Source organism: Sander lucioperca, chromosome 1 (assembly GCF_008315115.2).
Source record: "Sander lucioperca isolate FBNREF2018 chromosome 1, SLUC_FBN_1.2, whole genome shotgun sequence".
NCBI classification, from domain to species: domain Eukaryota; kingdom Metazoa; phylum Chordata; class Actinopteri; order Perciformes; family Percidae; genus Sander; species Sander lucioperca.
In genome coordinates, this window is record NC_050173.1 from 37,592,152 (window position 1) to 37,604,705 (window position 12,554).

At 40.7% G+C, this 12,554-nt stretch overlaps 1 protein-coding gene across 2 annotated transcripts; it reads right to left on the minus strand.

Annotated features, from left to right (window-relative positions):
- Positions 1 to 454: 454 nt before the first annotated feature.
- Positions 455 to 10,633, minus strand: mtnr1c (melatonin receptor 1C). 2 transcript variants are annotated; one of them, XM_036003700.1, is made up of 3 exons: positions 10,097 to 10,633; positions 9,801 to 10,052; positions 455 to 2,388 (listed from the first exon to the last, which is right to left on the minus strand). In XM_036003700.1, exons 2-3 carry the CDS (start codon positions 9,994 to 9,996, stop codon positions 1,523 to 1,525), a joined length of 1,062 nt encoding a protein of 353 aa, XP_035859593.1. In that variant the 5' UTR covers positions 9,997 to 10,052; positions 10,097 to 10,633; the 3' UTR covers positions 455 to 1,522. The 2 variants fall into 2 exon arrangements, with proteins under 2 accessions (XP_035859593.1, XP_031175543.1); XM_031319683.2 differs by lacking the exon at positions 10,097 to 10,633 and adding an exon at positions 9,277 to 9,322 and having other exon boundaries at positions 9,801 to 9,931.
- Positions 10,634 to 12,554: the final 1,921 nt, after the last annotated feature.

Sequence of the window (12,554 nt, forward strand, 5' to 3'; positions counted from 1 at the left end):
CTAAAATGATAATGACAGCGTTAAATCCTTGATAATTGAGCCGAGCATTGAATAAAAAGGCTTGAGTTTCAATCTAAAATCAGATTACACTGAGGGAAAACAACCAACTATTAGACTTTTCCATCATTATTGCTGCATTTAAGCGCGCAGAGACACAGTGAGAATGAGAAATACATTTATTCTCTTTTGACGATGCTGTTGACATACTCATAATCGATCTGTGCAAATAAGCAGTGTGTCATTCTCATGCACATGAAATACACATACTGGAATGTGACATGAGAACGGAAGTCTGTTCGGTATGTATTGACTCGTTGTCAGAACCGTTGCATGGGTTGTGCCAACTGTGCGAGCGCACAGGGCCTCGCGGCTCTTGGGGCCTCGCGCCTGCCTGGTTTGCTATGATGCAGTTATTTTTTCTCTTTCTTATTTTCTTTCTTTCTTTTTTTTTTACATTCCATATTTTTTTGTGATGTCCTTGACTCGATGTGATGTAAAATTAAATCCCAGTTTGTCTAAAAATCAGATTTGTTTTTTTTTTCATTTAAAATGTAACGCCGTTACCATGGTTAAGGTAGCGTATGCTGCGTGCGTGCGAGCGAGGAAGAAGGAGACGGGAGAAACAATGTCAGTTACACGAGAGTGCGGCCAACTTCACAAGCACTGGATTAAAAAGACTTTATTGCTGAGATTGCGGGAGAGAAGGCAAGGAAAGTGACTTTCACTTTATCCAGCATGGTAAGTTGGACGATATATAAAGCTATAGAAAGAATATAAAGTGACATGCAGCTGAGCTGCCATGCCGTAGGTCAGACGGCCTATTATTCTGACAACTAAATAGTCTGTTATCTCTCTTAATATCAAAATACAAATACAACTACCTCTGTGACAATGCCTTTCATGATCTAGTTTGGCACGTGTTTCAGCAACATTGACAGAGGGCGTATGTCCACATATAAGACGTGCACACACAGCAAGACAGACGAGAACACACACACACACACACACACACACACACACACACACACTCAAGATATGACTAGATATAGCTGTCTGAATAATGGCAGTCCCCGCGGGTTGACAGTGATTCTTGCGCATCACATCACAGTGTATGTCAATGAGCAGGGCCTCACACGTTAAGTTCGCACAGGACCTCGCACCCCCCCCTGCGACGGCTCTGCTCGTTGTATTAAAGATTACCCTCCATGGTCTGAATGTTCTTTTGGTGACAAGTTACCTGTTTGTTTTCTTGCTTGTGAACCAGATGGTCTGTCTTTAAATAGAGTGCAGGGTCACAAAGGAGCGCAATGTACCGGTGATACAATTCATTTTTGTTCTCTCTACATGAGGGAACGGTGTCTGACACTGTACATGTGTAGCACTGTCCTCTCTAAACACAATTACATCTTTACAACTGGAAAACGAAAAACATCTTGTGACAAGGCACTGAGTAAATCATGGCACACGTCCACAATGAGGCTCCAGAGAAACTGAATCTGAGTTTCCCAGTGAAACATTAAGTTCATACATTTATCTCTGCTACGTTGTTGTTGGTTACAGCTGGAGAAGGCTTACTCTTCAGTCCCTCTGTGGCACACCTTGAGGTCTCCATGAGGAGCAAACGAGGTATGCAAAGAGAAAGGAGGATTGTCTTGTATTCCTTACGGAAGTTTTGGTTTAGTAGCCCATATATGACGGCGTTGAGGCAGCTGTTGAAGTACGCCATGAAGTAGCTTGTGACAAAGAGCCACTCAGGTATGTATGGCTCAACCTTTGCGGGGTTTATAGCTACAGCCAGGCCTATGAGGTTCAGTGGAGCCCAGCACACTGCAAATAACACAAACACCATAAACATAGTAAGGAAGTTCCTCACATCACTAGGTTTCAGTTTGGTCCCTTGGTCTGGTTTAACCCGATGTTTCACTTGAATCACCAGCACCCATATCCTCATGTAGCAGTAGGACACCACCAGCAGCGGGATCAGAAAGTGAATAATCACCACTGAGATGGTGTAGTATGAGCTGACCGTCTGGGCGAAGGTGCAGGAGTAGATGCGAGGGTCGTACTGCAGAGAGCCGACAAAGAAGTTGGGCACAGTGGCGAGGGCAGTGAGCAGCCAGGTGAGGCCAAGGTAGCAACAGGTGTTCCTCAGGCTGTACAGGCGGTCGTAGTGGAGGCTGTGGCAGATGTAGCAGTACCGGTTGATGGCGATGGCCGTGATGTTGAAGATGGAGCCGATGACGCTTAGGCCCATGATGAAGCCGCTGGCCTGGCAGTGCAGGTCACCCATGGTCCAGTCATTGTGGAAAATGGCTATCAGGACCAGAGGGTAAGGGTACAACGCCACCACCAGGTCTGCTACGGATAAACTCACCACGAAGATGTTGCCTGGAGAAACAGAAGAGGTTTAGATAACAGAACAAAACATGACCCAAACTAGCATTCCCTTTTCACTTTCGGCTCCGGGTTAAAATAAAATGGGTCACTGGAGGTACAACTGTGTTTTACCATCATAAAAGAGCAGCTTCATTCTGCCCGCTGTGGCTCATTTTGGCGAGGCTTTTACCATGTACTCTCCACTACAGCGATATGGATCCAGACACATGCTTTATTGTCACAGCTCTCTCAGTGTTGCAACACCATTTTTTCCTCACATGAACTGTTTTAAAAACTAACATTTCATTTATTTAATTTCTATAATAATAATAATAATAATAATACATTTTTATGTATATTGCACTTTTCAAAGTGCTATATAAATATGGATGGCAATGGTGCTCTGTCAGTCGGTCAGTCCACCACTTTGGTCCAAACTGAAATGTCTCAACATTGGGTGGATTGCCATGCCACAGATACAGTACAAATATTCATAGTACCCAGAGGATGAATCCCAGTGACTTTGGTGATCCTGTGACTTTTCCTTTAGCGCCACCATGAGGTTCACATTTATAGTTTTGAGTGAAAGATCTCTTGGATTGGATGGATTACTATGATGTACAGGTATTCATCTGTTACATTCCATCCTGAAGATTTATCTGCGTGAACCTACCTTGCAACAATCCTCCTTTCCTTGTGGCGCCTCTTTCTTATCTATCTACTCTCACATCATCAAAGTGAATGGATTGTTAGAAAATGTATATATTCTTGTGTCTCATTAAACCTTTAGAACATTGTGAATTGAACCCTGCTTCGTGTTACTTTCCCGAGTGCTAGTAACTGCTTTCAAAATTAACTCACAGAGGTCAAGCCAGTAGATGAAAGGATACTAATCACAAAAAGAACTGTGATCCGCTTGTTTCATAACAACGAATAAGTAATAATTGTGGCTTTGACTTTGTCATTTAATCTACCATCATCATCAACATTTTAATTTGTCCAATATTTTGGTTTAATACCTGCAAAACTAAAGCCTCAGCTGTACTTTGTGTTCGGGGCAAATTCGCTAGCAATTATGGACATTTGCGACATTAGACATTAGCGAGGATGATAAATATTAAATCTGCTATGTTAGCATTATCTTAGTGAGCTTCGTAAGCTGCTAGCATGGCTGTTGACTCTCATGCTATTTCAAATTGCGTATCTCCGTATCTAAACTTGCTATTTTGAGTGCATAAGTGTGTTGACACTGAGTATGTTAGTATATTTGTATATATAGTATATGTAAGTATGGTAAAATGTAGTGCACTATGAGTACCCGTATACTGCACTCATAACAGTCAAAAAGTTGTGCGTGCAATGCTGGACACTTCTCGCCCAATGGCGGCCGAGGAAGCTGTGTGTGTGGTTTGAGACACTACCCTGTTGAAATTCACACACTAGGCAAGTAAGTACATAGCGTACACAGTGCACTACATGTTAATGTACTAACGCAAGTATCCGACTTGATATAAACTATGAATTTGTTTCCCAACACACAACCCACAAATCTATTCAGTCACAGAAACAAGAAATTCATTGTATGGTCAGGCTAATATATTTGGCGGGGCCATTCCAATAAAATGCTCAAATCAGGCGGTTTTGTTTTAAAGCTTCCTTGCCCCTGGGGAACACAGTCGAACAGTGAGTTTAAGCACACAGAAACCATGGCATGGGTGATTTTAGTGTCCTATTACATCCAAACAAGTTCCTGTTCTCCTGAGGTCTTAGTTGTTGGTTGTGTGACACTGGATCTCCTCAGAAGACATGAATCATAGAAAATGACGTCTAATGTTGTTACAGTGCAGCTGTTCTTGGTGGGGGAGAATAAAACAATATATCAAATTGTAATGTTGTGTCAGACAAGATGATAGATAACAAGAATATGCAGTACAGTGGAGCCACAATGCAACTGAATTGGTGTTTTGCAAAAGACGCATTAGCTTCCCATAAGTTTTGAGTAGACATGCAATAAAGGGTGGAGTGGAGATTTTGCTCAAATAAACCCAGTGCCACCATTATATACAGTTTACCCAGCTTTTAAAAGATAAAACTCTTTATCATATAATTATGTAGCGAGCAGCATCAAGCTGATACAAATAAACCAGTCCAAAAACATGATTACATACTGCTTGTCATTATCAACTTTTAGCCAGTTTCTCATGTATCATTACATCACGGGTTCGAGTATAAACATGTATGCTTCCTGTAAATAATCTGTAAAGGATTATATATAATGTGCCTCATTTTGACAACATTTTGTGTCAGACATTGGGGTGATTTCAGGGTTGATATAACATAAACTACCTTCTGCAGTTGAAATGTGAAGGCGCAAGGCTCTTACTCACAACAGCTGAATCAACAGGGTTGATTGGCAGATATGATGGGAGTGGATTTAAAACACATGTTGGCCATCAATCCTTTGCGTTCAAAGCTTGTTACAATCCCAGCACCCTAGTGTCACACTCATGTCTAATTTTAATTTAATCGCCTGAACCTGATTCTTCAAATGTGGCAATAAGAAAAATAATAAAGAACATACAACATTATAATCATGTCATTTTATTTCTATAGCTTCCTAACTTGGGGACATTTATGATTTAAATTTTTTAGAATCTTGTGTTTTTCCACAGAACTGGCATAGGTACTCAGAGACAGTCTATTTCCAAGTTACTAAAACAGCACAAGCCATCTCTCCGACCCTACTGAGATAAAAATAAATGCATTTGTTCTTCATCCTCGAGTCAGCTCAGTGGGCAAATCTGTCAGATTGTATTTGTGAAGCTCACAGTACTCGCTGTGTGCATTTGACATTGTGCAGAGGTTTGATTCCTCACTGACAGCATGGGGCTCAGTGTTTTTTAATGTGAGGTGGCTGGACAGGGCATGCTACAGCCTTTAGCTCTCTCTGGCTGAACCCTCTCTCCCCCTTATCATCAAGAGCATGAGGTAAGTGCTAAAACACCGCGGAGAGGATTGCTGTGAAGCGGCCAGATGACTCTTAGTTTTGTTGGCATTCATAATTAAAACATTGGACAAACCGTGTTTAATTAACCAACTTGGACAGACTGATGCTCATCACACCCAAACTCACAGCACTCAAAACGTTTCTTTTTTTTGGTGTAGACCAACACTGATATTCTCACGCCTGGATACCAGAATAGAGTCGTGCCTGCTCACATCTTTGGGAGCTATTATTATCAACGGGTGTGAGTTGAATAGAGCTTAACCTGAATGCTGATTGGTTACATGCCATCAGAGACAGCTGACCTGCAGCCTTTATCTTCTCTGAAATTGCCTCTGTAATTAGAATCTGATCTTACAGTACACTCTCACACAACTGTCAACCAAGTGAAACTCGGCATCACATCAACTGATCCTGCTTTAAAGTTTGTCCCTCCCGAGAGTGAAGGGACCACCCCACGGATTCCCCCAGTGTGTCTCCTTCTCTGGATGTGACATAAATCAAAACTGTACAAGAGGCAACTATTCAGCTCTGCGTGACTGGAATAAGACATTTTTCACCAGAATCATGCAGCACCCACCAGGCTGCAGCATATTCAAAAATATATTGGACAGAAACTACCTCCCACCCAGCATATAAACCTACACATGCATTAAAACAGGCTTGGTATGCAACGTATTTATGGCATATTGCTCTTCCAGCTAAATACTTCTGAATAATAAAAAGAACAATTTAGGAAATAAAAAATGAGTAATGCTGGAGCAAGAATAGGTACATAATGAAGATTTAAGTGCAAGCCCAAAAAAAGTCCAAAAGACAAAACAAAAGCAGAGTCGATCTTCAATCGGAGGAGTTCCATGTCTGTGTACACATGTGAATCTCAAACCCACCCTCTGTATCCCATCACTCTCACTGCTCATACAGTAAACATGATATACTACGCTCACCCTAGTTATATTTAGAAAGACAGATGAATTCATAAAAATGTGTAGGAGGGTTGACATCGCTTGGATCCGGCTGTAAGTCAGTAACATGAGGCTTATTACTACGAGTGTGTTTCAAAAATGTGATTACATTCATTAGTTAGTCATGTTATCATAAATAAGCAACAATAACCTTTCGGCAAGGACATTAGCGCTGATAAATTAGTTGTGACGACTTCATGAACTCGTGTTCAAGGGACCAGAGAATTGTTTCGAAGAAGTTTAACATTAAACTGACACAAGCTGCCTTTTGGTGATGCAGCCCGCTATGAGTCCGGCCAAAACACCATTGTCATCATCATCAAAGGCCATCTACCCATTAGATCCTTTATGTCTGAGAAAATAAGACTCACTGGCCCTGAGAGAAATCAGACCATCAGGACCCAAGCAGCGTCTGGTCCAACAAGGTTTCACTCGTTAGGCGCAATCCCGGAAATACGAGGATGATGGTGAATTAAATGCAAATTTAAAATAGAACAGTCGAGGAGAGATTGGATGTAATGTAAACAGTGCATTTAGCTTTTCTTGGTGTGGTTTAGTCAAATCATTTTGTTGTCGGGAAAAGAAGGCATGTTTAATGTAGTGTGCTAAGTGATATTCCCCGTGGATCTGTGCTGTCATTTTAAATTGGCTTCTGGTTTGACTCACTAAGTCCACTGACTCAATTAACCCCCTCTGGACACTGCAGTTTTCAGGTTTTATTCATGACTGCAGAGTGACTGAGAGGATGTGGTGCATGATTTAACAAAATTCAATCTCCCATTCTTACACACCGCGCAACCACAGCCCCTTACATCGAGGTGTAAGCTGCACAACCCCCCCCCCCCACACACACACACACACACACACACACACACACACACAGTCAAGCTCATTCTTTCGTTATTTGCCTCCATCTGCTCCCCATCATGATTTTCCTCCTCTGTCCCTCTCTCTCATGAGTGCATTTTCAGAGTGTATTTTTAGTTTGGTTAACCCCAGTGGGAAACTCTAGTGTTAACACCCCATTGGCAGTTCTATAGTGCCATGTTTTACCCTTTGAAGATTCACTGGATAGATCCTATTACATTTGCACACTTGAGGGAACCTGCAAACCTTTGAAAATATGGAACATATGGTACCAGTTCTCTCCAAATACATGAAGATATTAGAGACAAATCCAAAGATATACCAGCATCTACCAAATGTGCACACATGCATGTGTTTTTTTGGGGGGTTGAGTAGTGGTTAGCGGAGGGATATGTGGAGGCAAGGGGGGCGAATTGAAGTGAAGCAGAGCGGAAAGGTGCTGCTGCAATGAGGAAGATAACCAGCAGTCTGAATAGTGTGTAATGGAGAGAAGAGATGGGATGTTTTCAGCAGTCTGCCTGCCACACCAGATTCAACAAAATATGTCGTTACTCACTGTAAATTATACATCATACCTCAGTATATCACTCATGAGTCAGTTTGTGGGCCCAAAGGTGTTATTGTATATTACTGCACCTATAACCCCTTCACAAAGCAGCCATCTATCACAGAAACTGATTTCAATGGCGGTCAGATCTTCCCTACAGCTGTTTGTCGTTCTTTTGCTGTGCCCATGCTTTCCTTTCGGAAAACTCTGTACAATTAAACATTGATTCAAAGTGAGCCAAATCTATAAATAGCTTGTTAAGAACAGAGAGGAGATTGATGATAGGCGCACAGCAGTAACAATTTCAGTCGCTTAAGGACACACTTAAGATATGCTGGAGTTTCGGGTTTCTACTCACACACACACCACAACACTGGTGAGGACTGTCGTGTGACTTGGTCTGTCACTCAGTCCAATTAGAGAAGGATAGCGGTCACATTAGGTCAGTAATCAGCACAGTGTCTATAGTCCACCAGCATGGAGAAGACTGTTTGAGACCAGTCGACTGTGGCATTTTTGCAATCCAGATAATGAAATTATTCTCCAGGCTCCTAAAGTCCTTGCCAAACTGCTTTTGGCACAGGAACACATTGGATGTGTTATGTAATGTATTTGAAATTGTAATTAAAAGCCCATTATTCCAAACACTTGCTGACCCAATCCCGTTGCCTGATTCTCATGTACTCATTAGCACCATGTTGTGATCACTGAGTTTAGTCTTTTGCCTCAGCAGAAGGCTTTCCTGGCTTTACTTTTGACTGTAGAGCTGCTGGGTTTAATTGTGCATGGTGCATGATCTCCCCTTTAAGTTCAAAGCGGCACAACGTTAAATATACAGTTTTTTTTAAACTCTTTGCTCTGTTTTCGTCGTCTGGAAAAAACATCTTAGTGTTCTGCTCAGTTGTTGTTGGAAAACAAAATCATGAGGTTTGATAGTATAATTAAACTGTGCTTTTTTTTAGAATTTCTGTGACTTGAAAATAAAATATGCATTATGTGTTTTTACGACTGCTTCTTGTGTCATAAACCCTGCAGGGCTTCAATACATGTTTATTGCTGACACTGTCCTGTTACTGTTTCTTTGAAAATTTCCTTTGCCACTACTTTTAGATTATCTGTTTTAATTTAAGGGGATGGACAGCAACACACACAATCTGCAATGCAAAATATGACTGATACTTGAATTTGTTTAGGGATTGGACAAAAATGACTGGTGGGAAGTCCCTCCCCACCATACAGACACAAAGACTTAAAAAAAACAATTTACGGACTATTTTTCTAAATTAGTGCAAGGCAATGGAAATGACAGGAACACTGGGCATTTGAGACAGCTACAGGCTACAAAGTAAAGGGTTCAATTAAATGATGATGGCATATTTGCCAAGAAAGAAACATGATAAATATCTTATTCATCTTCACAGTGTTTTCTGCTTCAAATGCACAATAAAATATGAGGTTGAGTTCAACATAAAAATTTGCACAAAAGGGCATTGAAGCTATACAGCAGCGTCTCTCACCTTGGTTGCCCATGGGACACTACAGGTCCTGATATATGTGATCCATCTGAGATGGAGAACCAAGGATAAAGCCATGGGGGTTATCACTTATGAAGAAATATGAAGGCAGCAAAAGGCAAAGCTGAGGAAACTCCATCACGCTGACACTGGAAGCTCACTTTAGATAGCAGCTGTAGATTGTCAAGCAAATAGGTCACAGCTACACGTTATATTACATAATTGTAGTTATGAATGAAGAGAGGAAAACAAGGCAACCCACATACAGTACTGTAAGTCATTGAGACAGAGATTTGTCCTTTTGGCTTTGAGCAGAAGTGACTAATTAAAGAGTCACTTGGCAAACTGTTTTTTTTTTTCTGAAATAATAAAATTCTTTCACATTCATTTTGATAAAATAAAAGATTTTTAGTGTGTCTGCTTGTCACATAGCTTGACCATTAAAGCTGTTATTTCCATCAGCATACAGTATATCCTACCTTGTGTCTATTCCAAAATCGACACTTTATCGTCTCTTTATCGCTCACCTGCATTTCTGAGCTTTTTGTTCCTGTACACGGACAATATGACGAGGACATTGCCCAGGATGTCTACCACGATGGTGAATATCAGCACGCTGGCCAGCGCAGTGGACACTCCGGCGGAGGAAGCGCTCAGTCCGCGCTCGCTCTCATTCCGGGACACACAACTCGATCCGTTCTCATCCTTCACCTCTAAATCCATCTCCCCTCAGGGTGCAGCGGCCATGGTGGGAATGCTCCAATGTTCAGCTGGGAAAAAAAAAAAAAAAAAAATATATATATATATATATATAGCCTATATATATCTACAGACCAAAAATTCAAAAGGACTTTACTGGAGGGAGTCTTGAACTTTTTGATACTCCTGCTCCGCCTGTGGAGTACTGGGAGGAAGATGCGAACCATATGACATGATAATAGAATATTAATAGATTGTATGCATGCATGCATGGAAATCTAAGAAGTTAATTTCAACGGTGATAAATAATGCCAGGAGCTCGTGTTTCACTGGCGCCACCAAGGCTCTCCCTGCGCGCTGCTCCTTTCGAGGGCTCGTCCAGAAGGCATGTGAGCGCTCCTGTGCGTAATGGAAATTCTCAGGGTGCTAGGCTCATACTGCAACATTGAGTCTCGTGATGGCTTTTTTTTTAATCATATTAATGTAAAGATTATATTTGTGTGTCAATTATTTCTGCATCCAGGCTTGAAGCCCTTGATAAAAAAAAAAAAATCAGCCAGTCAGCTAAGAATGTGAGCTGTTTCCAAACTATAAATAGTGTGCAATCTGTGCGTCCTGACCCTCTTCTCTGTACCAGTCGCATTCAATAACAACAACACTGAATGCGTGTTTGTGGACCGTAGTGCCAAAGATATTGTAGCTTGTTTTAACAGCAGCCTTTTTACAACTTGCCGGTTTCTTAATGCAGCTTCATTAAAACAGTCTATTCTTCCATGTGCATGGAAATGGCGCCTTCATGTGTCCAATAGAGGCTCTTGCAAACAGTGAACCAGAAAAACAACTGGCTTACAAATTATAATTTTTTATGAAACTGTGCATCGTTGGTGTTAAATAAAGCTCTACATTTTGTGCGCTTCTGAAAAAAAAATAAACCAAAGTGGGCAACTGCCCCAGGGCCCCAGACCTGCAGGGCCCCCAAAACAGCAGGTTCACGGTGTGTTAGTGGCTTTTTTCGTCATCTCATTTTTGCTAAGTCATTAGAGAATTTTCACCATTAAAATACATGTTGATTGGGGTCTGCATTATTACGCAATCTTGTTGCACTGTGTCAGAATCTGATTATTATTTTGGTTGGGTTTGTGCTGACATGGTGCATTTTTCTTTCTTTTAAAAAAAAAAAATCAAATTACCATGTTAACTGACTGGTTTCTGTAACATACATAACATCTGTTAGAAAGACAGTAGCTCCCAAGAAGGCCGCCGCTGTATATGAGAACTGACTGACTTTATAATCTATCTTTTTAATAAACTGTCTGTACACTTACAAAGTTCTCAATGCTTCGGTTAGCATTTAGGGACCCTCATTATGCTACCGTTGAAATTTGGTGATATTTTGAGCCTTGAAAAGGTATAAAATAGTGATTTGTTTTTACTTTCACTGTGCCCCGAATACTAGCGTTGTAAGCTAATCAGCGGCCTGTGCCGCTAGCTTGTTTCAAGCTACAAACACATTCTATTAGCATGAAAACATGTCCCAGAGAGCGACACAGTGGGTACACATCTGTTATTAACCCCTAGGTTTGTTTTGCGCCGGAATTGTCCTTTAACTTAATTTGAGATAGCCCCTTCTATTTATTTTCTCTTATTTTATTTTCTTCTTTATGTTGATTTGTTATGTATAAGCTCCTAGGTTTTGTTTATATGCTCGACCAGAGGCAAAAGCTCTATTTTTTTAAGTGGATTTGTAATTAGCCTATGCCTTGTGTATTCTGAATGAATGAATAAAGGAAAAAAAAAAAATAACATAACATATGATGACATGTGTTTGAATTTATTCAATCTGGAGAGCATTTTTGAAAAGCTTCATTTTAATTGTGAAAAATGTCGGTGTAGTGTGGACAGAATTCCAAAATGGAGAGAAAAAGAGATTTTAGATTAAACGTGTGAGGACATGGTCTGGCAAACACCTGCTTACAGGAGAGGGGACAGAGTGGAGGTTTGACCAGCTGAGACTAAGCAAAGTAACCTGACTGTGTCCATCTCCTGACCGGATGATGGCTAAAGAAAATTAGATTTTACTGTTTATTATATGTTTATTTTATATTTATTAATTATATTTATATTTATTTTTTAAATGTCTTGTGTGGATGCATGTATTTTTGCACATACAGTAAACGTTTTCAGGCTGAGATGTATTAGTGTGGACAAGTCTAGGAGTCAGTTTAACCTTAACCACAATATTTCCTTGGCCTCATCCAAATAGTTTGACCAGCCTTACCCAATGGCCTGCTCTATCATGATCAACACATTAATAGGAATATTGTGTAAAAATGAATTCTTCTTTATTATTGAAATCATAGCTCACTGCAAGTTTACTGTATGGTCAAGTCTGAGCTGCTATCTTTATGTTTTCTCACATAAGCAGCTGATTTCAGCAGCAACAACAACAAAAAAAAAATTCCCACTGAATCCTACATTCCCAGCACCACACAGTTTATAGAAGGTGGAGCTCCACCTACTGGTGAGTGACGGCGTTGTTCACAACACACAAACACACAAAAACCAGCAAAAAGCACGGAAAC

What these genes read in the sequence shown, in the direction of transcription:
- mtnr1c (XM_036003700.1), bottom strand. Translation starts at nt 9,996, where the DNA reads ATGGATTTAGAGGTGAAGGATGAGAACGGATCGAGTTGTGTGTCCCGG. An exon ending in CAAAAAGCTCAGAAATGCAG is followed by an intron (nt 2,389 to 9,800) that starts GTGAGCGATAAA and finishes CTGTTTCTCCAG; the next exon opens with GCAACATCTTCGTGGTGAGT.